The sequence below is a fragment of the Trichoplusia ni genome, chromosome 2, assembly GCF_003590095.1.
Source record: "Trichoplusia ni isolate ovarian cell line Hi5 chromosome 2, tn1, whole genome shotgun sequence".
NCBI lineage: Eukaryota > Metazoa > Arthropoda > Insecta > Lepidoptera > Noctuidae > Trichoplusia > Trichoplusia ni.
In genome coordinates this window covers 9,592,340-9,617,898 of record NC_039479.1, presented here as the reverse complement: position 1 = coordinate 9,617,898, position 25,559 = coordinate 9,592,340, and the positions used below count along the sequence as shown (strand labels likewise).

The 25,559-nt window shown below is 34.0% G+C and overlaps 1 protein-coding gene across 1 annotated transcript in view; it reads right to left on the bottom strand.

Moving 5' to 3' along the window:
• LOC113506735 (transmembrane and TPR repeat-containing protein 1-like) overlaps positions 1-25,559 on the bottom strand; it is a 126,921-nt gene that overhangs the window by 10,887 nt on the left and 90,475 nt on the right. The window contains exons 3-7 of the mRNA XM_026889570.1: positions 4,322-4,499; positions 3,752-3,825; positions 1,787-1,924; positions 623-799; positions 100-289 (exon numbers count right to left, since the gene is read on the bottom strand). Of these exons, the coding sequence (XP_026745371.1) occupies positions 100-289; positions 623-799; positions 1,787-1,924; positions 3,752-3,825; positions 4,322-4,499 (757 nt within the window). The remainder of the gene's footprint in view (positions 1-99; positions 290-622; positions 800-1,786; positions 1,925-3,751; positions 3,826-4,321; positions 4,500-25,559) is intronic.

Sequence of the window (25,559 nt, the reverse complement as noted above, 5' to 3'; positions counted from 1 at the left end):
CTTTCTTAGGGTTTTCGAATTTAGCCGTAATTATGATAACAATGAAAGCCCGGCAATACTACTAATTTTGATACTCCTTAGGAGTAAAAGTCCACTTACCTCCAAGTCAGCAATGCATCTATAGCACAGTAACAACAGCGCCCCAAACGCAGCGCACGTGAGCAGGTTCCTGGGGTCCCAACCGCTCGTTATGAGTGGCACCGACCCCATCTGCCAGTCGTGGCTCAGGGTCCACGGACACAGGAGTAACCACCAGTTAAATGCTGCTAGGTAGCAGAATGTCATCAATCTAGAACAAAGGATATTTATTTGAATAAACTCGGCACTCACATTTTGTAGAAAAAAAAATACATTAAAATTTACTTTAATTTTATGCGCTTCGTTTTATAATGCATATTTTATTGAAATGTTAAGGATACAGAATAAATGTAAGTTTTTTATATCAAATGGTATACAAATTGAAATAATTACGTAAAACTGAATGGTTGCAAACTTAGAAGCAAAAAAAGAAATCTGTATAATTAGTCACTCGAATCAATGTCCGAGAGTTCAAGTGATTAATAACGCTGGATTTTTTCTTTACATGTACTCGTATGCAAAGGAAACTATAAGTACATGTTACCTGACAAAGAAGCTCGGGTGGAAGGCAGTCGGGTTGTCTTGAGGTGAGAATGATGGCCAGGTCCCCTGCAGCAGGGCCAGCCGCAGGCAGACGAGCAGAGCCAGTGACACGACCACCTTGATGGCTCGGATTGATAACCCAGTGCACTTCTTCTCAATTTTCAACGAACATATTGACCTAAAAGACCATTTATTTTAAAATACAGTCTTTATAACTATCGATCTAAGGCTAATATTCTTGGTCATCTCATAAAAAGCTGGTTCGATTTTATGATGAATCATAAGGATAAACATTTAACTTTGAAGCAAATTATCAAGTTATTTGTATTTATATAATACCACAAATGAGGATCAGTAAGTAAATACTAATCAAGAAACAAAATAACACACAGTTGAAAAAAAATGATATTCACAATTAAAGAAACCGTTCGCAGAAATGATGTTCGATACGAAAAATAAAGTCCTACTTCTTTTTTGAGACTAAAATTACAATATTATTTTAACGTTATATATAAATATTGTAATATTACAAAATAAACTATAATTCTGGAAACAATTAAAAAACAAATTAAGTACGACTTCTGAACGTCTTAACAAAGAGTCACATTGTCTTTTATAATATTGCTCAAGGTAGCTATCAAAATATATACGTCAAAACAGTTGAAAGAGTGAGACAGCACAATTCAGTCGTAGAGCGTCATCTCGTTTCCTCAACAGTCAACAGTCTTACATCAAAAGCTGATGGTAGGACCCCTGTTCCTATTACTCTCGCTAAAAAAACAAGTGAGTCTTGCAAATGAGAAGCAAATAAAAGCTACAAGTGTTCAAAGTGTACTGTTAATACGAGGTCTAGTTCATTAAGGACCTTGTTAAGCTATTGTCGAGAGCCAGAGTTTTCTGTTGACTCGTTCTTACAAAGAATTTTTTAGGAATGTTGGTCTCATTTGACTTAACTTCGTCTATAAGTATCAAACGAGTGACAGCTTTTTAAAAAATACCAGTCTACAAATTTTACAGACAAATAATCCCAAACTAGTAATAAATCATTTTATTTGATAAACGTTCAACAAGTATAAGAATATCTCCGGCAGAAGAGATTTTCCAAACAATAAACTCGGCTCATCACAATAAGAATTCCGTGAAAGATTAAAATCTATTACAATACCTTTTAACAAACGGCCAACATCTATAAAAGTCGAAGGCTAGATTGAGTATAAATATCATGATGCCGGTTTCTTTGGCCAGCATACTCAGAGCCCCCAGCACCACACTGAGCCACACACACTTCTTGTTGCTCGTAGGCCTAGAAATAATGGACAGTATTTTATATGCTATATTTATTAGGATAGGGGCTTTGTAGGGAAGCAGCGGAAATGAGGTGGTTGATTATATTTTCTCTTATGTTTCAATTTGGATGTTGATTGAGGATTAACTTGATCTCGGTTTAATACTATTTCTGATATCCTGGAAATTGTTCATGAACGCAATCATAGTTTATAGACAGGGATTCAATGAATTTTTGGTTTGTAGAGTTTTGTTTCGTATGACTGTTCTATTGAAACTTCTGAAGGTTGGCACTTTTGAATTTATAGATAAGAATTCTTTGAGTGATTATAAATTGACAGTCTGAACACACTTTTATTTTAACCTAAGGACTCATATTGTCAATTCCCAGGCTCGCGCCACTTCGTACCAACCGAATAATATCATATGATAATAACTAACTCACGCGTATTTATATAATAAATCACCTGACTAGGTTCTAACCTGACTGGAGTCCTTAATCATAAACTGACGTGGCTCATTATAACGACTCAAAGGCTTTGATAAATATGGGTATTACAAGTGTAAGTCTCTAGGTATAATATACAATACTTCTCAATACCAATACCTCCTGTAAATACCTCCTGAAAGACCCATTTCAGGTACATGTATAGCTTTTCAGGTACTTACTATTATCAAGGGAGTAAACGAATGTTTCTTATTGCCCAAAAACTTAAGAAGCTTTACGTCGAGAGATACGTTCGATTGGAATACATTTAATAAGTATTTTTTGACAGGTAAATCCTTAAAGAAATATTGCCTGTTTGTAAACTTGTTTATTGAATGTCTCAGAAGAATATTACTTTCGATGGAAATTAATAAGCTGTCTATTGTTTTACGAAGAGATAAAGACTTGTTTTTAATTACTAAAGAAAAACATATTTATCATGCACGAGTGGGGATTGAAACCGCGACTTCTGGCTGAGTGAGATTGGCATGGTGAACTTTAGGACTGGGATATATGTGCAGTCAAAATAGTCAATTCAATAAATAAAGAATTGCGCACAAAAATTAGAAAATTCCTTACAAAATTTGTATGTGAAAAAATTGACTTTTTAATTCGCAGTGACATTATTAATATAAGATGTGTGGTTTTAGGATATAAAGGATTTAAAAACATTTTTGCTATGGTTATCAAATGTGACTGAAATTTCAAAAATCACATCAACCCGTGAGACATTTTTAACACGACGAACGTTTATTGGATGTTATAATAATCATAACTTTTATATGACGAACATAAAACACAGTTACGCCATATCTAGTGGCAATAAATAGTCATAACTCCTGTTCATTTTATGACAATATCACGTGATATGATAGTTGACATAACATTATCTTCATATCTATTTCTATACTCTATACTAATATATGAAGCTGAAGAGTTTGTATGTTTGTTTGAACGCGCTAATCTCAGGAACTACTGGGTCGATTTGAAAAATTGTTTTTGTGTTGAATAGACCATTTATCAAGGAAGGTTATAGGCTATATAACATCACGCTGTGACTAATAGGGGCGAATATATATTGGAAAATGTGGAAAGGACGGAAAATTCTAACCACGTGGACGAAGTCGCGGGCAACAGCTAGTACTACATATAGGTAACAAAGTATTTGCAAGTTTCTTTTTCTTTTACATTTCCATAGTCTGATGACATTTTATTCTTAAAGCTAAAGTAATGAGTTTGTTTTAACTACGTAAAGACAAAATATCAATCAATAGGTTATATTAAATATTTAGTTTTATGTAGACTACTATGTGTACTACAAAACTATTACATTTAAAAAAATGTAGTATTATTGCTTACCTGTGATATACTAGGAGTGAAGACAAAAAGAATATACAAGCTAATACGTCGGCTCTGCCCACTACTCCGGCTACCTGCCGACAATAAAACACCTGTTTTCTAAAACTTGATGCAATAGTGACATTGCAGTGTTTCATATTGCACTACAAAATGTATTTAGTGGCTCTCGAAAAATAAACATCAAAAATTCCTACACAATTTTTTGTGATATTTTTACATTGAATAGTGTTGTTTTCCGATACACGGATACCGTATATTGTAATCCTCTTTTGTGAATGTTGTTTAGTATGTTTCTAAAAATATGGATTTTTCAGTTTTCCTGTGAACTCTTTCTCTCCTTTTAGTATCACTTTAATTAATTAAGGTTGTTGTAGAACAGCGGGAACGATGTTTCGAACAGTTTTGATGATCCCAAAATTATATTGTACTAGGACTTGTCTAAACATGATAAGAATTACTTTTATAAACATTGTTTTGAAGCAATGCCGATTCAAGGAGGCCTTAACTTATAATTTACATGTGTACATTTATTTTACACTCAAATATTATACTTTTTACAAAAAACCTCACCGCCTCCGTATGCACAGGGTGTACCGCAAACAGCAACGCTGCCAGCGCCGCGAAGGGTCGTTGCAGCCGTGCTATCGTGACACACGCTCGCGCAACAAGCGCGCAACACGCGGCGTGCAACGCAACGTTACACGCGTGCCACCACCACGGCCTTAGCCCTGCCAGCGCATGGTTTAACCTGTAACAAAGAATATAATTTTAAACTTCTGAGAATGCAGTATACTCCAAAGTTATTGGATTTAGATTTATGAGTGATAAGCAAATAAAAATAAAAATAAATGCGGACAACATCACATACATTGTTCTGAACCCATAGTAAGTTGCTAAAGCACTTGTGTTATGGAATTCAGATACAACGAAGGTACCACAAACACACCCAGACTCGAGACAATGTAGAAATGGGAATTTTTACATTTTACCCGAGCGGGGATCGAACCCGGGATATCAGAGCTAGCGACATCTTGAAACCGGTGCGTACGCCACTCGACCAAGGAGGTCGTCAAATTATTTTAATAGGTGTGGGTTTCGTATTAGTGTTCATATTATGAAATTATAAACTTTCCAGGTCGTTAACACAAAATAAAGTTGAATAAGTCTAATCGTTAATCCAATCAAATGAAACTACACACAGCGTTAACAATCCAAGTTTTGATTCTATTCAATAATTAAGTACAGAACCCCCTCGGGCCTTAGTTTTATGATTAATGGACCTTGTTTGCTTGTTCCAACGCCACGACTATTCTAAACTCCTTAATTTAACTTTAAACTTTGCCTTAGCTGACGAAAGCTTTCGATTCAATTGTTAGGCTGGGTTAAACTTCTAAAAAAAAAATTAAGCTCTTCTGACTGAAAAAATAGTTATACAGTTGAATTGAGGCAAAACTCATGAGTACATACAATTGAAAATACTAACTCTTTTAAACTGACAGTCAACAACAGAAATTACACCTTGCTGTACACAATTTTATTTACTTGAAACGATTTCTACGAAAAAATCACGCAAGATCAATAAACAGAGTTGATTTCATTGTGTCTCTGTGTAAGCGTCAAAACACACGTTTAACAAAAAACCATTTTCGTCAGCGTTCTTTTTCATCTAGCAATACGCCAACACATATTCCCTATACAAACAGCCTACACGAAGCCAATCTTACAATAATACAAACTCATCCAATTTTCTACAAGAAACTCGACCAATTTTTATTTCCAATGATTTTGGGTACAGATATGAAACTGATACGTCTACAGGGATTTATCAGAGAAAGCTCACCAATCGCAATGGTCGCCATACACATGATAGCAATATTATTTTTATTGCTATCACAAAACGATACAATCAACTTTTACCGTTCTAGATTATAGTGTAATCGTAATGTGACCGAATTACGTAACGCAACCGTTGACATAAAGATTGCTATCTGGCAGTTAATATTAATATTTTTATTATATTTGTTTTATTAATCCGAGCTACTAACATTATAGTTTTAGGTTTTCATCATGTTTAAACACAGTTTCAAAACGTCATAAACACAAGACACTATACAAAATTACTTAACGTTCAATAAGAAAAAATGCACTTACTCGCGAACACGAATTTTAACAAAAGCGTTGTTAATCAAATATTATGTTTCCTCAAAAGTAAAAAAAACGAAAATATTAGGTTACGTTATTGTAAACGATTGTTTTCAAAGAAGAATATTTATTATTAGTATATATAATACACAAATCTATACTAATATATAAAGAGTTTGTTTGTTTGTTTGAACGAGCTAATCTCAGGAACTACTGGTTCAAATGGAAAAAATAATAACCATGACGTTATTCGACTACAATTTTACTATTAAACCACTTTAATTTTACATATTATATCGGTTCTATTGGTTGTTCACCTTCAACATATACCACAATCATAAAGATAGTAAAATGGGGTGAAAAGCTGCATTTTCGGGTAGGATAAAAACACAATCTAAATAATCATTGGGACATTTTCCGAGACTAATTAAAATGACTATATGAAGATTTTCAAGCATTTCAACAGTTTGATTCAAGCAAACTCATGCAACCTCCTCATAATTCACTTGTATTTTTACACTCTGTTTTACCTTAACCGGTTTATTTTAAACAAAATCATTTATTCGGCTTTTTATATTACAATTACATTTTATAAGCCGTATATTATTTAATATTTGATTCGAGTACCTACTCTCTTCGATAGTTGGAGTTTTATCCACACCACAGATAACTTGAACCATTCTTAGTAAGTTCATGTGTCAGTAGGTCGACAGTCTTCCATACATAATCAACTATCCCTCACCGCGCCAGAGGTCTCAGTACTTCCATTGTGAATACGACAGTACCCTTACTTATGCACCTCCATAATTCGTCGTAAGTAAACTACGTGGAGGTTCCTTTTTCCCAACAATTTACTTTGAGACGTGCTCCTAACAACAGGAAAGATAATATTTTTTTGTGACATTGACACCTGGAAGGCTCGATAAATGGATTATGTTTTACCAGTACTTTTTCCTTTTTAAGAAATACTTATGTTGTCTACGTAAAAAGAATATTTTCATACTAGGAATCTCAACTTGGGTGTTTACAGACGGTCTTTAGACTAATCGAACTCATTTATGGACCACCTACGCCCGTAGCACTATTGCTACAGCACCTACGCGGTCGTAGCAACTAGATGAAGTTTCTGTATTTTTTTAATCACTTAAAGGTGTATTCTAACTCAGTATTATGGATGTAACATTATTTTGATTCCTATTTAATACGATTTGCTTGTCAGAGAAAACCTCGTCTAAAATTTTGTGAAATAATTTATGATGGGACGTATTTTATTTATTAAGGCCTGTATAACAGGTATACTCATATTACTCATATAATATATAGTTCTACGTTCTAATGTTGATAATGTGTTAATTTCAATCTCCTAATTAGCATGCAGTTGACAGATTGTCAGTTCATTATCTACAACAACTTGTAGCATCACTTGTGAATACGTACGTAAGTACGAAGGAATAATAATTAAGGTGTTTAATTTAAAGGATATTTATTGTTAAATAATAATATAGGTATATAATTGCCATAGAAAAAAAAAACATTTCCTAGGTTTATTTTATGAAGTCAATGTTATACAAAACGCCTGCTTTGAGTAATAAGACAAAATATATTATTAAGCTATCTATCAATCAAATAAATAATTGTACCCTCAAAATAAATTAAACAAACGGCCTTAATTAAAGCAGGATTTACCAACACGCAATTAACAGTCAACTTTAATTGAAATAGTGTTGTAACTAGCATGTTCACAACAATATTTACCTGTACTATAAAAACAAGAACGTGTCACGGTAAATAATGGCTAACACAATTTACTCGTACCGACATTAATATATTACAGTTAATCGGGTTTACAGTCGCTGTTGTCAAACATCAAATATCGTGCAAATTAATTTACTATTAAACAGTTGATTATTTAAAGTCTGATTTACTCTCGAGGCTCGCGGTTTGTCGCGCTGCGCATGATTGATTTATTACATAAGTGATCGCATTTGTTAAAGAACAAAAACGTATGACCGACTTTAAATAAAAAGCACTGAGTAAAAATTGGTGAATTTTTTATTGGTCCAAATGATAATTATTAAAAAATCAACAAAATCGTTTCATTCATTACGATGTTCTGAAGTAACATATAAAGAAATATATAAGATACTAGCTGTTGCCCGCGACTTCGTCCGCGTGGTTAGAAGATATAAGTTAGGAATTTTTGAACGAAAGCCCTCGAAGATTAATATTTTTCCCCGTTTTTGCCACATTTTCCATTGTATCTTCGCTCCTATTAGTTGCAGCGTGATGTTATATAGCCTTAAACCTTCCTCGATTAATGGTCTATTGAACACAAAAGATTTTTTCAATTTGAACCACAAACAAACAAACTCTTCAGCTTTATATATTAAAAATAAATAAATAAAGTATAAAAGTATAGTTAAAAAACACCTGCTTTTTAAGTCGGTTAAAATTCTGCAGCGCGAGCCGAGTCGCAAGCGCAACTATTACATACGTGTCTGAAGGTTTCCCTTGCAGTTTGTCTTGCCTCTCACGCGCTAGTATTAATCCGGTAGCACTGATATGGTGTGTACGTGATGGTTTATATAATGGTTTATACACATTATATGCATGGTTCTCATGCTTATGTTCATCTGCATGTCTGTCACCTTGCTGAACGTTATGACCATGGTTCATAAGTCCCGGTGCATTTTTAGCTGATCAGTTAAAAATTTCACCGATGATGTTTTTTTTGTGTTGGCGCTTTAAAAATAAATCCTAGAGCAAGGATCGACTATATCAATTGTCAATTTGTAACCTTTTGCTATTTTACTATCAAGTCGATGTACTTACGAGTAACACTCTATTCTATTTTTTCAAATTGTTTTTTTTTAATAAAAGAAGTAATATGAATTATTTATTTACAACGAATTGAAATATTTAAATAATAATCAGTAACAAAGAAAAATATTAATTCAAATTTATTATCATAATCCATACATACGGACTTAAAACTTCATCTTTCATTCAATTCAACGTAAAACCTTCTTTATATTCTCTGAATATTGTTCAGCTGTCAAATTAATATTTATTCAAAGAAACGAAAACGTTATATTCATTTATAAAAGATAATTGCATTTTTCCACGTATTTTGAAAATTGACTATTATTTTAATGAACTTTAATATTTGTGAGATAATGTTATTCAAGGAATCGTAAAAAATAATATATATAACATTCATTGCTACAGTTCCAACAAAATGAAATTGAATACTGTATTCTTTCGAAAAATATGAATACTCAATATAACATAATATCAATTATATTTCAAGCAAGAAACTCGAGTTTTCTTTTTTCACAGAAAAATACTCTTCCCTACACATTATTCCAAACAGTATAGAATTATAATATTTAATTAATTAATTAAATACAACGAAATTATGTTTTATTTATTTTCTACCATCTCTATAACATATGGAATGCAATAAATGATTTAGTATTGAGTATTGAGTACATTACAACAAGACACACCTAAAACTTTTATCAACAACTATACAATGTTAAAAACCACCCTTTGTCAAACCATGACGTCACAGTACATTCCTGAGATTTAAACGTATGAATTACACTCACCATCATCTTTGAAACATTGTTCCGTGCCGCTAAATGCTTTATAATGACAGCATTTAAAACATATAGTTTACAATCGTATATATTCGTAGTGCGGGCATTCTGTACGGCGGTACTCCGTAATGCCTGCGTTGAATAGTCATAACATTTGGCTATGTTATTATCTGTAATACGGTTTAATTGTGTTTTTGTTCAATAGCATTTTATTCAACGGTTTTCGGTTATTGATTTTGGTTTCGTTTCAATGGGAACGGAATGAGTTCTCATTGTTTGTGTTTTGTTATGAATGTGTGAAATGCGTGTTTTGTGCTCACGAATCGGTTTGTTGTGTTTGCTCGTTATATTCAAATATTGCTGCAGGGTTGTACGATTATTAAAGGCAAAAATAATTTGTAATGTGTTTTATGGTACTGTTATACCTAATATACATAGGTTTTTAATTTCGATCACTAAATGCCTTGTTTAATCTTCCAAGAAATAACTTAAACTCAAAACTTACAATACTAACTCAAACACAGTTTGATTTCTAATTAATATTTAAAACTTGAACGCTAATTAAAAAATATATTCAAAATTGAAAGTAGTTCATTCGCAGAAATTTCATTCGCCCAAAATTCGGGCAAACTAAGTGCTGATAAGGCGCTGTGTTTTCATCTAATAGACATTCAACAGTAAACAATGAAAAACAACAGCTAAACAGACAAACATTAGTTATAACTAATCTAGTACATTTACCCGTCATCGAAATTATCAATTAAACTGGTACTTAATACATTGGATGTAAAGCTCTTATCTCGATTATATTACGATAATCAGATCATGATAGACGCCGATAATTAATCAAATAGTCGTCACTCAGAGTAAATTAGTGTGGGTTACTAAGTTAACTCGTTCGATACTGATTACTGAGCGTTTCTACATGATGTCGATAGCGAGAGATGTTTTTAATCGATTTAGCAAGTAAAGGCCATAAAGTAAGGCAAATACGTAAATAATAGGTATATAGAGTATTTTTTATGCTTCGTAAAATACTAAATTCTCGAGAACGCAGCTTTGTGAATAATTTGAACCGTTCAGTTAAAAATAGCGCAACTCTTTCATAGATCATTTTAAGATTTCTTGAATTTTATGTTAGTTACCAATTTGTCCCATCTTGTCAAATTTGGTAGCTACCTACGTTCTTAAATCCTAGAAGACCAAATAATACACACCTTTGTTTTATTGAGGTAGATATGAACATACCTCTATTGACATAGATATAAAAACACGCAGATTAATAATAGATATAGATTGCTTTCAAATCTCTAAATAAAAAAGTAAACATTCTATCGTAACCAATTCAAACGCACAGACTAAAAAAGTAATAGGAAATAGAGGATCACGTTTCAAAAAACGAACCTATCGGTATTAAAGTCCCGCCGGTTGATACCGGTGCCTATTAAAAAGCAATCAAGGGTCGCATCGGTGACCTCACCCCGTGTTTACCTGCTCCAAGCTAAAATAGATAGACCTTTAGATTACCTGACGGGCACTACCAGGAATATTGTATTAAGAGCCCCTTTGTCGAAGATTGATTTTGCGGGTAAACATGTTTTTAGTGCCCTTGTTATTTGCGCAAGATTATTTTTCGGTAATACCTTTAAAAAGCTCCGTAGATGAAGCATGAATTGTATGAACGCACAGTTCGGAGACTTGTCAATTTAATGCTTGAATAGGTACTATAATAATGAGTTGTTTTTAAAAGGGTTGATGTCCCACTACGGGGCAAAGGCCTTTAGACAGTATCGACTCATAAATTATCGGTAATTTTATTTGTGTTATTCCTCGTCCAAGGTTATAGAAGAAAAAAGAAAAACAGTCCATAATTATAATCGACGTTTTAAGTCACTTGTGTGAATCCTGAAAAGTCTTTAGATTTTATGAATGATCTCTGAATGGAATCTCGCCAGAACAAAAATTTTAATCCTCTCAACATACAGTAAATTACAAGTACTTTAAACTGCAAAATATTTAATTTAAACATCATCAAATAATTTCGCAATCCAACCTTCCTCATAACTCGACTATTTAACACAAAATAATACCATTAGTTCGTACATAAAACTGCAATGAAAATTCCAAGTTAACAGCTACCAGCGAAAATTTTGGCGCAGTACGAGATACGTAATTTTTGAGCGAACTAACTTAATTGCTTGGCGCAATGAAAGAGTTGGCTTGCACGTGGTGTCAGCAAATAGGAAATATTAATACCTCGGGCGTCACGCGAGACTTTGCCATCTATTAAAGTTTCACCGACGCGGCGACGACGCGAACCGGGGCTTTAAGAAGTAAAGAACAATTAAACGAGGTGGGGTCCTGATTGTGGTGGCTTCTATGAGCGATTCTCATGATTTTGTGGCATTTGAGGTAGGTTGGTTTTTGAAGAGTGTAATTTGACCTATCGTTTATATTATTTTTGTTTTCGTAACGATCTGATTCAAGTGATCAATTCGTATGTCACGATATAAAATATGACTTTAAAAAGATCTGCTGTCTATTTTTGTTTGTGATACGTTATGTTTTTTTTAAGTAGAAAAATTCCTTAGTCTCAATGAAAAAATGAGAACACACGTCCAAAACAAAAGTGATCTAAAACAAGTTCAAACCAAATCTAAAAATGTATAACTTCGTATACAGGAATACATACGACACCAGAAATACTATTTCTAAAGATACTATTTAAATAAGAATAAAAATTAAAACAAAAGAAATGCAACGCTCTACTCTTACTTAACCAAAAAGGCTTTGTCGCTAATGCGATTATACCGGACTGGTTACAAAAAATAAACTTAATCTACTTATTCTCCTCTAGAACCAACTTTTAAAGATTTTTGTCCTTTATAGTAAAGACGAGAAAATTTTCAAGCGGTAATATTATGACGTAAAAGATTGAAATAATAAACTAAAAATACAAATTTCATAATACCTGCTGAATGTGGCAAAACAAAAATCACATAAAATATATGATGTACAAGAAAAATAAAATCTAAACCTAATTTTAAAAAAAAGATAATTTGTTTTAACTTCCACACAAAACAGGCATATTAAGAGATTCATTAAAAATACGTTAGTGGTGTTCCATCGATGAATGAGTTTTTAATATCAGTAACTTACCATTTGTATTGAACTTTACAACATGCTTTGACACTAAGCTTTGTCATTAGTAGTTTTGTTTCGTCTGTGCTCTTGTGACAAAATATTTTTTTGTTTTTATACAATCAGAGGGTCTTAAAGGAATATTATTATAGATGATTCAAAACACACGTCCTTGTTACAGTTGTTGGAATCCGCATTTAAACAACTGACAAATTAATACACCCGTTTCTTGATTAAGTAGCAGACTTTCTAGCATTTAGCAATGAAGGCCATGGAAAGGAATTTCACGCACACAAAAACAACACACAACACTACTGTGATTACCATGGGATTACATTTAATGATTTAATACACATCTTTGGTTTCAATACATCACTGTGTTTAATCTATACTTCTATACTAATACTAGCTGACCCAGCAAACGTTGTATTGCCGATTTTTTTTTCTAGTGTGTGTATTTTTAATGCCACATTGTAAAAAAATAAAAACAAACAATTTCGTCTAAAAAATAAAATATATTTTTTTACTGTGAGCAACCCTCATCACGGGTATGAAAAATAGATGTTGTTCTATTCTCAGACCTACCCAATTTGTATACAAAATTTCATAAAAATCGCTCTAGCCGTTTCGGAGGAGTACGGTAACTAACATCGTGACACGGGAATTTTATATATTAGAGAAGATATAAAGCTGAAGAGTTTGTTTGTTTGTTTGTTTGAACGCGCTAATCTCAGAAACTGCTGGTCCAAATTGAGAAATTATTTATTTATTTATTTATTTAATAATTTATGTACACACACAAGAGATCTTAAAAGTAACATAACATTATAAACATAAATGATGTACAAGGGTACTGCTTATTTCTTAAGAAATCTCTGCCAGCAGACCCGCGAAAGGAGAAGTCGTCAATATTGGCAGTCATGGTGTGTGTCTCAATTAAACTAATAAAAATTAAACTAATAAATCAATTGACACTAATACATACTACATATAACTAACAATATATTATAATATATAAATATATATATGCATACATACATAGGTATAAATACTATAATATATATATATGTATATCCAAAATAAGTCAGTCATGAGAGAGATAATGCTCTTTGACGCGTTTTTTAAAGATATGAAGAGATTTGGAATCACGGATGTTAGGCGGAAGCGAGTTCCAAAGTCTTACTGCGTGAATGGTAAAGGAGTAGGAATAGAAGTCAGTGGAGTGGGATGGGCAATGCAACAAGGATTTTATATGCGATCTGCAAGGGACATCAGGAGGTCGGGTAAAGGAAAAGCGTTCACGCAAGTAAGAGGGATACGAAGGATTGTGCAGGACATTGTACAGTAAGCATAAAATGCGAGTGTTCCGGTGAAGGCGTATTGGGAGCCACTTAAGCTGCTTACGGAGGTGAGACACATGGTCATATTTGCGCAGGCCGAATACAAAACGTACGCATAGATTTTGCAAGCGCTCAAGTTTATTAAGGAGCTCCTCGTTAGCATCCAGATAGCAAACATCAGCATAATCGATGATGGGTTGGATTAAAGATAGGGCTAGTGAGATTTTAGTTTGAAGAGGTAGAAAGTGTTGAAGGGATTTGAGGGAATGAAAGGAAAAATGGGCTTTACGGCTAACTTCGGCAACTTGAGGACGCCACGAGAGATTTGTGTCCAATATAATCCCCAGATCCTTTACGGTTTCCGAGAACTTGATCGGGATTCCATCAAAGTACAGGCGCGATAACGATGATAAATTTAATCGGCTCCCCAAAGACCTGCTACTTATGATGATTGCCTGTGACTTTGATGGATTCACCTTAAGACCATAAGACTCAGCCCAAGAACAAACGGAAGCCAGGTCTTTATTCATGGCAGCAATGGCAGAGTCTGCCTCAGCAGCTGGAAAGTGGCGATACAGCTGCAAGTCGTCTGCATAAAGATGGAAGTGGGAAGCAATTACTCTAGTTACAGAGTTGATGAAAATAGAGAAGAGAAGAGGAGAAAGGACGCCACCCTGGGGAACACCCGCCGTGAGCTCGCACCAATCAGAGTGAGACTCTTCAAGGCGAACACACTGCGAGCGACCCCGAAGGTAAGAATCTAACCATGCTAGGGATGTAGAAGAGAAATTTAGAGATTTTAGGATGCCAAGTAGCACATCAAAATCTACCGAGTTGAAGGCACTGCTGAAGTCAAGCAGGACAAGGACCGTCATCATCTTTTTCTCCATTGCCCAGCGGATGTCGTCAGTCACCTTCAACAAGGCAGTGACGGTACTATGGCCAGAACGGAAACCAGATTGGAAAGAAGAAATAAGAGAATTTGACGTTAAAAAACCGGTTATCTGCCTGTGAACGATATGCTCGAGAACTTTGGAGAGGTAAGGGAGAATGGAAATGGGTCTGAAATGAGATGATACAGAGGGGTTAGGGATCTTGGGTAAAGGTAAGATATGTGCCTGCTTCCAGGCGGATGGGAAATTACAAGTATATAAGGAATGATTGAAAATGTGAGTTAGGATCGGGAGTAGGTGGGGAAGGATGAGACGGATCATTCTCGAGCACACATTATCACAGCCAATTGCATTGGAGGTAATTGCAAGAAGCGATTTTTCAACGTCAACCTCAGAAACAGGACTAAATGAAAAGGAGGGACAGTTTGGTGCCGGCAAGTTCTGAAGCTCAGTGAGAGTGACAGTTTTGGCATTTGGATCTAAATGGATAGGCGGCTGAGAAAGAGAGAGATTTAATTCATTTAGATCCATGTCTGTACAGGTGTGTATGGGAGATTTGCCGATACCAACGGATTTGAGAAATTTCCAAGCCTCGGAGGAACTACGGTTGATAAGTGATTCGTGGAAGTAGCGCCTTTTAGCATCTCTACACAGACGGCTGCAGCGATTGCGCAGAGCCCTATAGTATTCGAGGTTCACATCAGACGGCCTGCCCTTGAGTTTATTCTTCGCTCTGTCTCTGCGGACCATAAGAACTTTAATTTCAGCTGTTATCCACGGAGCTGGCTTATGCTTTATTTTAATACGGCGGATAGGTGCATGCTTGTCCATTACACCAAGAACCATCGAATTAAAGCAGGACACTTTTTGTTCCGTACCGGGGCTATCAGAGACAGGTGACCAGTCAAGTGCGGCAGCGGCGTATTTTTGTGTTGAATAGACCATTCATCGAGGAAGTCTTTAGGCTATAAACCATCACGCTGCGACTAATAGAAGCGAAGATATAATGAAAAATGTGAAAAAAAACAGGGCAGGTATAAATCATAACTTATATCTTCTACTCACGGGGACGAAGTCGCGGGCAACAGCTAGTTACAAATATTTTTGCGTATCAAGTAATAAAATTAAAAACTACAACTTTAAACATACACAGTCAAGTAAGCTATTTCAATTCTTTCCCATTATGTTTGTGAATAGCATTTGTCAGTTGTAAATATAGGCAGCGCAATAAACGCCGGTCACTTGAGCTGAAGTACCGATACCGGAGCGATAGATTGAAACTTAGAGAGGAGCCAATTTTTACGAGTTGTGCAATATTTCACAAAAGAGGTCTTAGCTGTTTTGCCTATCGGGGACTTTTTGAAAGTGTTTCTGCTGACAATTATTTTTTGCGTAGCTGCATGCAGTTATAGTTTCAACAAGGATTTAACGATCGGTTTTTCATGTAAAACGTTGGTAACATGTCTTTGATGGTTATCAATAAGAAAATGGAAGGATAGAAATCCAATTAATACATTGATTATGTAGACCGGAACGTAGAAAAATCTCGGTTTAACATACCCTTTTACCATAAATCGTCAAATAGAAGGAGGGGGAAACAAAGAGCTGAAAAGTAGTCTGGTAATTAGAAACAAAAATTCCACTATTCAATATTCTTTTTAAATTGTTTTGATAACTTATCGTAGGTACCAGAGCCCCTCGATCCAACTTTTTTTAAATCAATTCCGATGATCGCAAAACAAGTCATAATATCAACAAGCATCCCTAAAGAACATTGTTTAGTAAAGGGTAAATGTTTACAATACATAGCCATTGACATTTTTTCGTTGACTTTATTCAAGTTCTCCAATTTCTGGAATCGCCGCATCATAGCAATAACTCCACAGCGTTTCGTTTAAGCCAACAGATACAAGACAGCGGTCATGTTTACGGCATTTAGGCCCTCTTATAAAATAGCTGAGAGACGGCGCTCGCGTTCCCGGACGCGAAATTGATGGGTGTGCGGATTTGTGATTATTGCGTATACATTTTGTATGTTAGAGCTGAGATATAAGATGGTTATATTTATTCGTTAGAACATACGATGTGCTGTTTATGAGGTTCTTCTATTTTCTGTTTTTTATGTTCTCTATCCTACTAATATTGTAAACGAGGAAGTTTATATACATATATGAATGTTTGTTACTCGTTCACGAAAACCACTGAACGGATTAAGACAAAACTTGGTTCACAGATAATATATAACCTGTTTTAACAAATAGTCAGTAGTTTTTATCCCGACTTTATGTTCCTATAAGATCATATGCAATTTTTAACGGGCGGACCATCGGCAAAAACTAACTTTAGAATATTATTTGGAATGCAAAAATAAAAAAAAAGTTGTTATTGTCAATACTATCTATTCGCCTCGTATCAAGTAGCTTGTTGTCTTGTTATAAGTACTTTTGTAGGGACTTACCTTGTAGTAAGACTTTGAAGAAAATAAACGAGAAATTTCAAGAACATAACTATGTTATAATCACATATATCATAGCTTTGGAGTAATCACACATACAAAACCTTCATTTAAATGAAATTTAGATTGATATATTAATGCCAACCGAGTTAATATTTGAGCTACATAAACCTATCTAATACAAATTCATAATTCTATTTATAATGACATACAAATTAAATAGTCGAATATGAACTGTTGATGTAAAGATTAATGATTCAAACTGAGCGCTATGCAATGCGTTGTTTATTCAAAACTGAACAACTGTGGCTGTCAATAATAAATGGTGTTTGAATATTGGGATAATAGGAATAGCGGGATGAATGGAAATATTAATATGCTGTCCTATTTCAGTGTTGTGGTCATTTTGGTAGCGTTTAATCTGTAACAATATATTTATTTTATATTTGTAATAGTTAGTGAATAATATTTTTTTATGGATAAAGCTAGCTTTGTATATGCAAACCATTAAGCTACTTAAAATCTTATAAATATTTTTTAAGTAGCACGTTTCGTTTCTGCGGATTTGCTTTCATTATACCATGTTTCTGTCTCTTTGAGATTCTTTATTACGAACCAATTACAAAACATAATCGAATGAACTATAATTGCATATACTTTGGTTTGTCTCAGTACTATAAGTAAATATTTGATCAAAAATGCACCAAAGTCATTTCAACTTTGTAGAGGTTCTGTTCTTAGATAAGAAAATGTCACAAGCTACTTTAAACAATTACAAGAAAATGAACCATATTATATACCAATACAGTATAAATTACTATAGCTACATAAATAGATGTAAACTTCGAGCGACAGTCTAGAAAGGTTTCATTTATCATGGGTGTCACCATCCTCGCCTCGTGTGAAGTTGATGACTCAATAACACTCTTTACTAAAACTATTTATGGCTTTTATGTTCTAGCCTTTTTAGTATTTAATTTATTTAAATATAACATCAAAAACAATTGTTTTATTTTTATGAAATAAGCAGCACCCTTGTAAATATTGTCTTTAATGTTCTGCATTGTATATAAAATACTAAATTTTAAAAGATAGAGACTGTTATGATTTTACTATTATATATTTAAGCTTCATTTACGACGCAACAAATAATGCACTACAGCAGTACTGGTATAATATGTAGTTTGTGCTAAGTCATGAACAAAAGCAGTACAATATGAGGCACAGAAGAAAACAAATCCATTTAAACAATAAACTGTAACCTACCTTGTTAAATACAAAGAATCGAGCAAAAACAAACAACTTACAAGTCGCAACTAACACATTGACACATAAAAACCTATTGTTATCACTGAATCAGAAACCGCGGACATAGCGTTTAGAAAATTTGGTGAAAACGTAAACACACAGTTATTTACACACAAAACAATTTTTCAAAAGCTCAAAGTAAGCAAGGCGAACTCAGCAAATGTGGCCACTGAACCGCTACAATCACATACGGATATAGCACAGAAGTACTAATGAGCACAAAACTTAAAACAGAAGAGGAACATTTTGAAACAAATCAAGAAATTATATCGAGGTTTCGAATTTTGAAACATCATGGTTATTACAGGCCAATAAATACTGGCTACTACTATTAATACCAAAAAAGAGGCTAAAAATAAAATAGTTTTCAAGTTTTAATTAAGTTATTCATACGGTCTATTAAAATAATGATTGTCCTTTGCATAAATCAACTACGTGTTGAAGATTGATGCGCCAAATCAAACACTATAAGGATATTACTTATGCTCTCAACAGTAAAACTTTTACCGACTTATCCTTCTACATAACCTGTCGTGTGGCATGTCAAGGCATGTTTTTTCCCGAAGCACGGCGTTTGGGTTGATAAACGAGCTTTGATTTCACGTGTCACTACAGAACCGAGTGACAGAAAAGATCGCGACGACATCCACCCATGGAGAACATATATTTTGTATTTAATGTACTTTTTCCTTGGGTTTTCCCGATTTCTCTTGGTTTTCTCGCTTGCTAAGGGAGTATCGATCAGCTGTTCTTTCAATTTGCTGACATGTACTTTTTTATGGATGACAGATTTTGTGCGAGGATTATTAAGATTAATACTCTTTTAAGTAAGGAGCTGTTACGGAAATGGTCGATCATGTAATGGATGCATAAACGGTGTGGAGATGAGTTGTTAACAAAGATAGTTAGGCGTTTTCTTGGTGTATGGGATATATAAGTTTATATGACAATTTAGGCCAGACAATCGTGTATCAAGAGAGCTGATTCCTTGCTTTTTGTTGCTCTGCGTAATTAAAAATAAATCAAAATAAAGCTCCTTTCATTTAAGTTGTAAATAAACTTTTCCAGTCGTTTATTTTTAGAGAGAGATGGAAAAAGCAGCGAAAAAAAAATGGCAGTAAGAAAGAGATATAAGTTTACTCGGCACTAGTACCTATTTTAAGCATTTAACAAAACACTATCCTCTAGGTAGGTAATTGTCTTTAGAAGACAGTACTATTAGCCAGTAAGCGGGGACCACGACAATGGAACACGAAATTACGCAAATACACACAATGGCGGCAGAAAAGCCGAGACCAGTGCTTATTAAAAAGAACAAAGCATTCAGTTCCTAGATTGTAAATCTGAGATTTTTTGTAAAGGATTTTTGGGTTCCGTACCCGAAGGATAGAAACGAAACAATATTATCTACTGGTTTTCGGGAGTCGCCAATATCTCATATGAAGGTTGAAATTTGAAGTTTACATTGGAGGTCAGATAGACAGTCGCTCCTTGTAAAACAGTGGTACTCAGCTGAAACCGGTTAGACTGGAAGCCGACCCCAATGGGCTATGCCCATGATGATAAAGGTTTTATAGGGTTTAAGGTTTTCACAGATGATGTATATTTGCAATAACAAAAAAAAAGCAAAAATAAAGATCATAAATAAAACAACGTTGTAACGGTCATATATTAACCGGCTAGTGACAAATAAATATGAGGGTGATGAAACGTGATCAAGAAGTATCTTTTTAGCCTATTTACACGAAACCCACATTGTCGCGAGTCCGACTCGCACTTGATTTTTTTACTCCTTGGAAGTCTAAATATTGCGCAGCATTTACGATGGCTTTATTTTAGATAAACTTCATTATGGGTATTAGATGTTAAAGGTGCTTAATTTCATAGAAATGCTAGTCAGTAAATCTAAACTTCAATTATTATATTCGATACGCAGAACTCAGTAAAAATATTATTAGTTTTAATGATATTCGAGAATATAACAAATCTGCTGCATTTCACATTGAAATCTCTTGTCAAAAAAAATGTTGTAACACTTGGTTAAAATTAATGAACTTCAGTACCGGTCAATCAGCTTTCGCAATAGTATTTTCTTTTGACACACATTGCGGCATATTAATTAAAAGTATAATAGGAACAATAAACTCTGTGATGACGATGTAATGAAACCAAAAACCTATCAATCAACAATAATTAAACACTTGATTTCATACAATTACGGATCGTGTTTGATTACTACGCGAATATTGTTTACAATGCGGTTGCAATTTACAGTAATAAGTTGTGTATTTATCTTGTCAACAACGGCAGAAAATTAAAAGTAAAATAGAAAAAAAAATCGGTGCCTGAAAGTAAGGTTAACGGTTCTGTGCAAATATGCTATAAAAATATAATTTCATAAGAAAATAATCACCAATCAAACTTATAACAATACTATAAGGTTGCTTAACCTCGCCTTAAGCGGCAATAGAACTACATCGTACATCGAAAATTTCAACCAGCTGTCCATCACGGTTCATAAGAAACAGTTTGCTAACAGACTAACGAACATATAGCAGAACCTTAGTAGGGTTCCGTTTGTTTTCTTTCTAATTTCCTGCAGTACATTAAAAAAAAAACAGGACTGTAATTGCCTTTTACACCCTTTTGATATTTACGCATTTGTCTTAATCTACGGTCGAGAATGATAAAAATCATTGCACCTTACAAACTAATATCGCTTATCACTATGCAATCTGCTAGTTTTCCGCATATTACTTTACTCGATTACGAGTAACTCGAGACAATCGATACCTAATGAGATGCAATCGATTCTGTACGGCGTTTCATTTGAAATCGAACCCAATAAGCGATTATTCGAATTCATTTTATATTATTCATTTACTGTGATTGCTGGCAGTGTGGGGCGACCCACTTCCGCGCTTTCTGGCGGGAAACGACTGTGGCCTTGAAAATAGCGAGGGTTTGATGGATGGATCTGTTGTTCCATTGTTAATATAGTTACAGAAGTTAAAGTTTGTTAAAAAATACAAAAAAAGTATTTAGCATCTTATTATTTTAACTTTTGACTTTGCAGAGGATAGGTGTTAATTAGGTTGTTACCGCTTGTCAATAATAAAAATCATCTTTCATTTACAGAAAAGTAAACACATTTTTTTTATTTAGTCCTATTAAAACCATTGTAATAGAATAGTATAAAAATGGCTCATTTTAGAATGCCCCTAATAACATTGTATTTATCATCAAAACCAGTTTACTGCTAGTCTTTCAAAATCCTAAATTAGGCCCAATCTCGACAAAGCATGGAAATCGAATCCTGTACCGTGGCCCCACCGCTGACCTAGTGGCCTCGTCCAGTCCAGTCCCTGATGATTGCGCAATTCTCCGGTTATTATTGGCATTGTTCGGAAATTTAACGTTTTCGTTTATATTTTTATTGGCGTCGTTTGTCACGGCGTAGTTTAGTTGAAACAATTACATTCATAAATCAAATAGTTGGCGAAATGAAAATATTTTTTTTGTTTGTTACAATCGTTGTTATGAGGGACCTTTTTTGTTGTCTTTGTAATACAAAAATGTGTTTTTTCTAAACATTAACGTGTATCATTTTAGACAGTAGACTAAATTTAAAAGGTTTGCAGGTTTTTAACAGGAAAACCTTTAAATTCCATTATTGACAATCAATCTGAAAATACTTCCTGTATTTTCCGTAAGAAATTCAAACGGATGGAAACAGAGGCTTATAAATTATGTATTAAATAAAATCCTGTCTATAAATAGTAACTCGGGGATTGACACAATATCTAAGTCACCGTTTAACCTCCTCCCCCCCACGGGATCGTCACAGAGGGGGAAGTGGGGGTTCTATTCCGGACCAATGATCCACAGTTTCCAAGGTAAATAATTCCTTTACACCACTTTACATAATTCAGATCAATACTATTTTGAAACAATAGGAAGTAATTAAGCGAAATGTTTTTCATTCAAATTTTAACATTACAATGGATTTATTTGTTTATCCTTAATTCGGAGTGGATAGAAGCAACGCTAATGAGAACAATGCTTTTATTATTTTATTAAAAACCCACAGACATATTAAGAAATGGAGTAAGGAGTTCACACAAATCAAGTCACATGCATAAGAACGTGCAATTGGGGAGGCTTATGTGTAACAAAAGACGAAAATGGGCTAATGATGATGATGATGATGATGATGATGATGCCTTAAGACACCCAGACTCAGAACAAGCACAGTCGCTACACACATGCCGAACTAGTGACACAGTGGCAAACTGATAGAGGCTAATCAGAATCGATTTAGATATATTTTAGGCTGGTACCGGGGACACGATAAGTTATTTTAAATTTGGTTCAGCTTTATAGATGAAAAGCCAAGTAAGGAAATAATTTTTCAAGTTGATTGAATTCGATTTTTATATGTACTTTAATAAATATATCAAATTATTGGTTTTAAGACATAAAAAAAGCTTTCTAATCTGAACGTAGCTTCGATTTTACATTCATTTTACGAGGTATATTAACATTAAAATCATTTTTATTACAAAAGCTTTGATTTCATATCTAAAATAAAACGAAACACGCTTACAAAGCTGGCAAATTAACACAAACAGACAAAGTTACACAAAGTTTGTAAACAAAATAATGCTAATACACTTTGCTAATAAACCGCTTTCATATTGAATTAGTAAAACGCAGTTCAAAGGCTGGGGGGGTTGAAATAACTCCACTATAAACTCATTCAACCCTTTATTTCTTAGTAATTAAATACGTTGTAAATAGTGTGGTTTTGACGGATGAAACAGTTTCGCCGACTCATCAAAGAGGGTTGAGTAAATAAAGGGAACTTGTTTGCTTGGCTTGCTTTGTCAGCATTTATAGAATAGTTGACAATATTCTGATATCGTTGTGTGGTCATAACCTCATTAGAACGTGATGATAGTGTTGTTAGCTAGCTATAACTGTGGAGTAATGTTATTGAAAATCAAGTTAAATTTACATATAAATAACAATTTTGTTACCTTTAAAACACATAAAATTTTATAAAATAAAAAATAATTTTAAATTTAGTTTTTCTTTCAACTTTTCAATAAGATTAGTTCATAAGCCCGCAATAAGATACAAACCTGTATTTTTTTGAATACCAAAAAAGGGTAATGAAGTTTCCATTCAGCAATATTTAGTTTCAATCTATACTTCTATACTAATATATAAAGCTGAAGAGTTTGTTTGTTTGTTTGTTTGAACGCGCTAATCTCAGGAACTACTGGTCCAAATTGAAAAATTATTTTTGTGTTGAATAGACCATTCATCAAGGAAGGCTTTAGGCTATAAACCATCACGCTGCGATTAATAGGAGCGAAGATACAATGGAAAATGTGAAAAAAGCAGGGCAGATATAAATCATAACTTATATCTACTACCCACGGGGACGAAGTCGCGGGCAGCAGCTAGTGTAAGATAATCTGAACACATACTAAACACTGCGTTATCCTCATGCCATCTTTTTCATACGAATACTTAACTCAACAAGTCGCATCTAAAAGCGTAAGTACCATTCGTACAGAGCGCTTATCGTAAAACGCGGAACATGTCGTGATATCACACTTTAACGATATTACTTTTGGTAATAACTCATATTACTTCAATAATACTATGTTGAATTTCCATTATAGAGTCTTCAAGCTATGCATCTGGTACTTATAATGGTTGATGGAGATATCACTTAGGTAAAGCACGCGTGTCACTATTAGGAGGTGACGATCAACTTTAGTACGTCATGCTGAGCAACAACAATCAAAATAATACGTTTGTTTGACAACTCTAATGTATGCTTTAAGGCATCACAAATTATGTATTTCAGAACATTACACATATGCACATATCACGTGTAGTAAATAAAGTTCATTCTAAAAACCAAAACATGATATCGAATGACCAACGTCACGTCGGTATATGAACATTACAAAGACATGCAGCCGCAAAGCAATGTAAATTATATAATACAATGCGCTCCACACTAGCCCAGACTAAAACACCTCTAAATTTCATCCGGGATGGCCGTAAAACATCGGCTATCTTGCGCGGTGTGGACCCGACGAAGCTTACCGGAATATTTTATTACCATACATTTGAGTTTTTGAAAATAATACTCGAAAATCATGGATTTGAATTGTGCTAGTTTGTGTTAAATGAGGTTTTATTTAATAGTATTTTGTAGGAATGATTTCGTTGTTGTAGTTACTTGCTTGGATATAATATGCAAGCAAGTACAAAGCAATGCAAAATCGAAATCAAAGAAAAAATATTTCAAAAATAACCAGGAGATTTTAAAGAATATTACCCTATTCATTGTACTAAAGCTCATTTTCTATTTAACGAAAAATACAAAGAAGACAAAGCCAACACAACGTTTAAAAATCCCCATAAAGCCGACACATAATATAGGGTACACTAACGACGATAAACAAGTCTGAATTCCCAGGGAAGTCCGCACGCCGGCCGCCAGGGGGCGCTGTTCACCGTACAGTTTTGCCACCGCAAATGTACCGCGAAATTGTACGAAACTAGCGTTTGAACAATGGACATTATAGTAGTTTAGCTAACGACTAAATCCCACTTAAATAATGCTTCAAATATTTTATGGTACAGCTTTTGAATCTAAGGATTTTATTTCAGGTATTGTATTTTATGGTTAATGGATTGGTGCTCGTAACGCGTAATATTGATTGGGTGAGGCAATTTGTTGTATCGAATATCATCCGAGCGTAAAAAACATTAGCTTGAATTTAAAATGACTGATAAATAAATAAAACCATTTGTGATTAGGCACACCAAATAAAAATGGATAAATCCAATTGTTTTATCTAGATTGAAACGTATTTTTAAATGTTACGTTGCTTGATGATA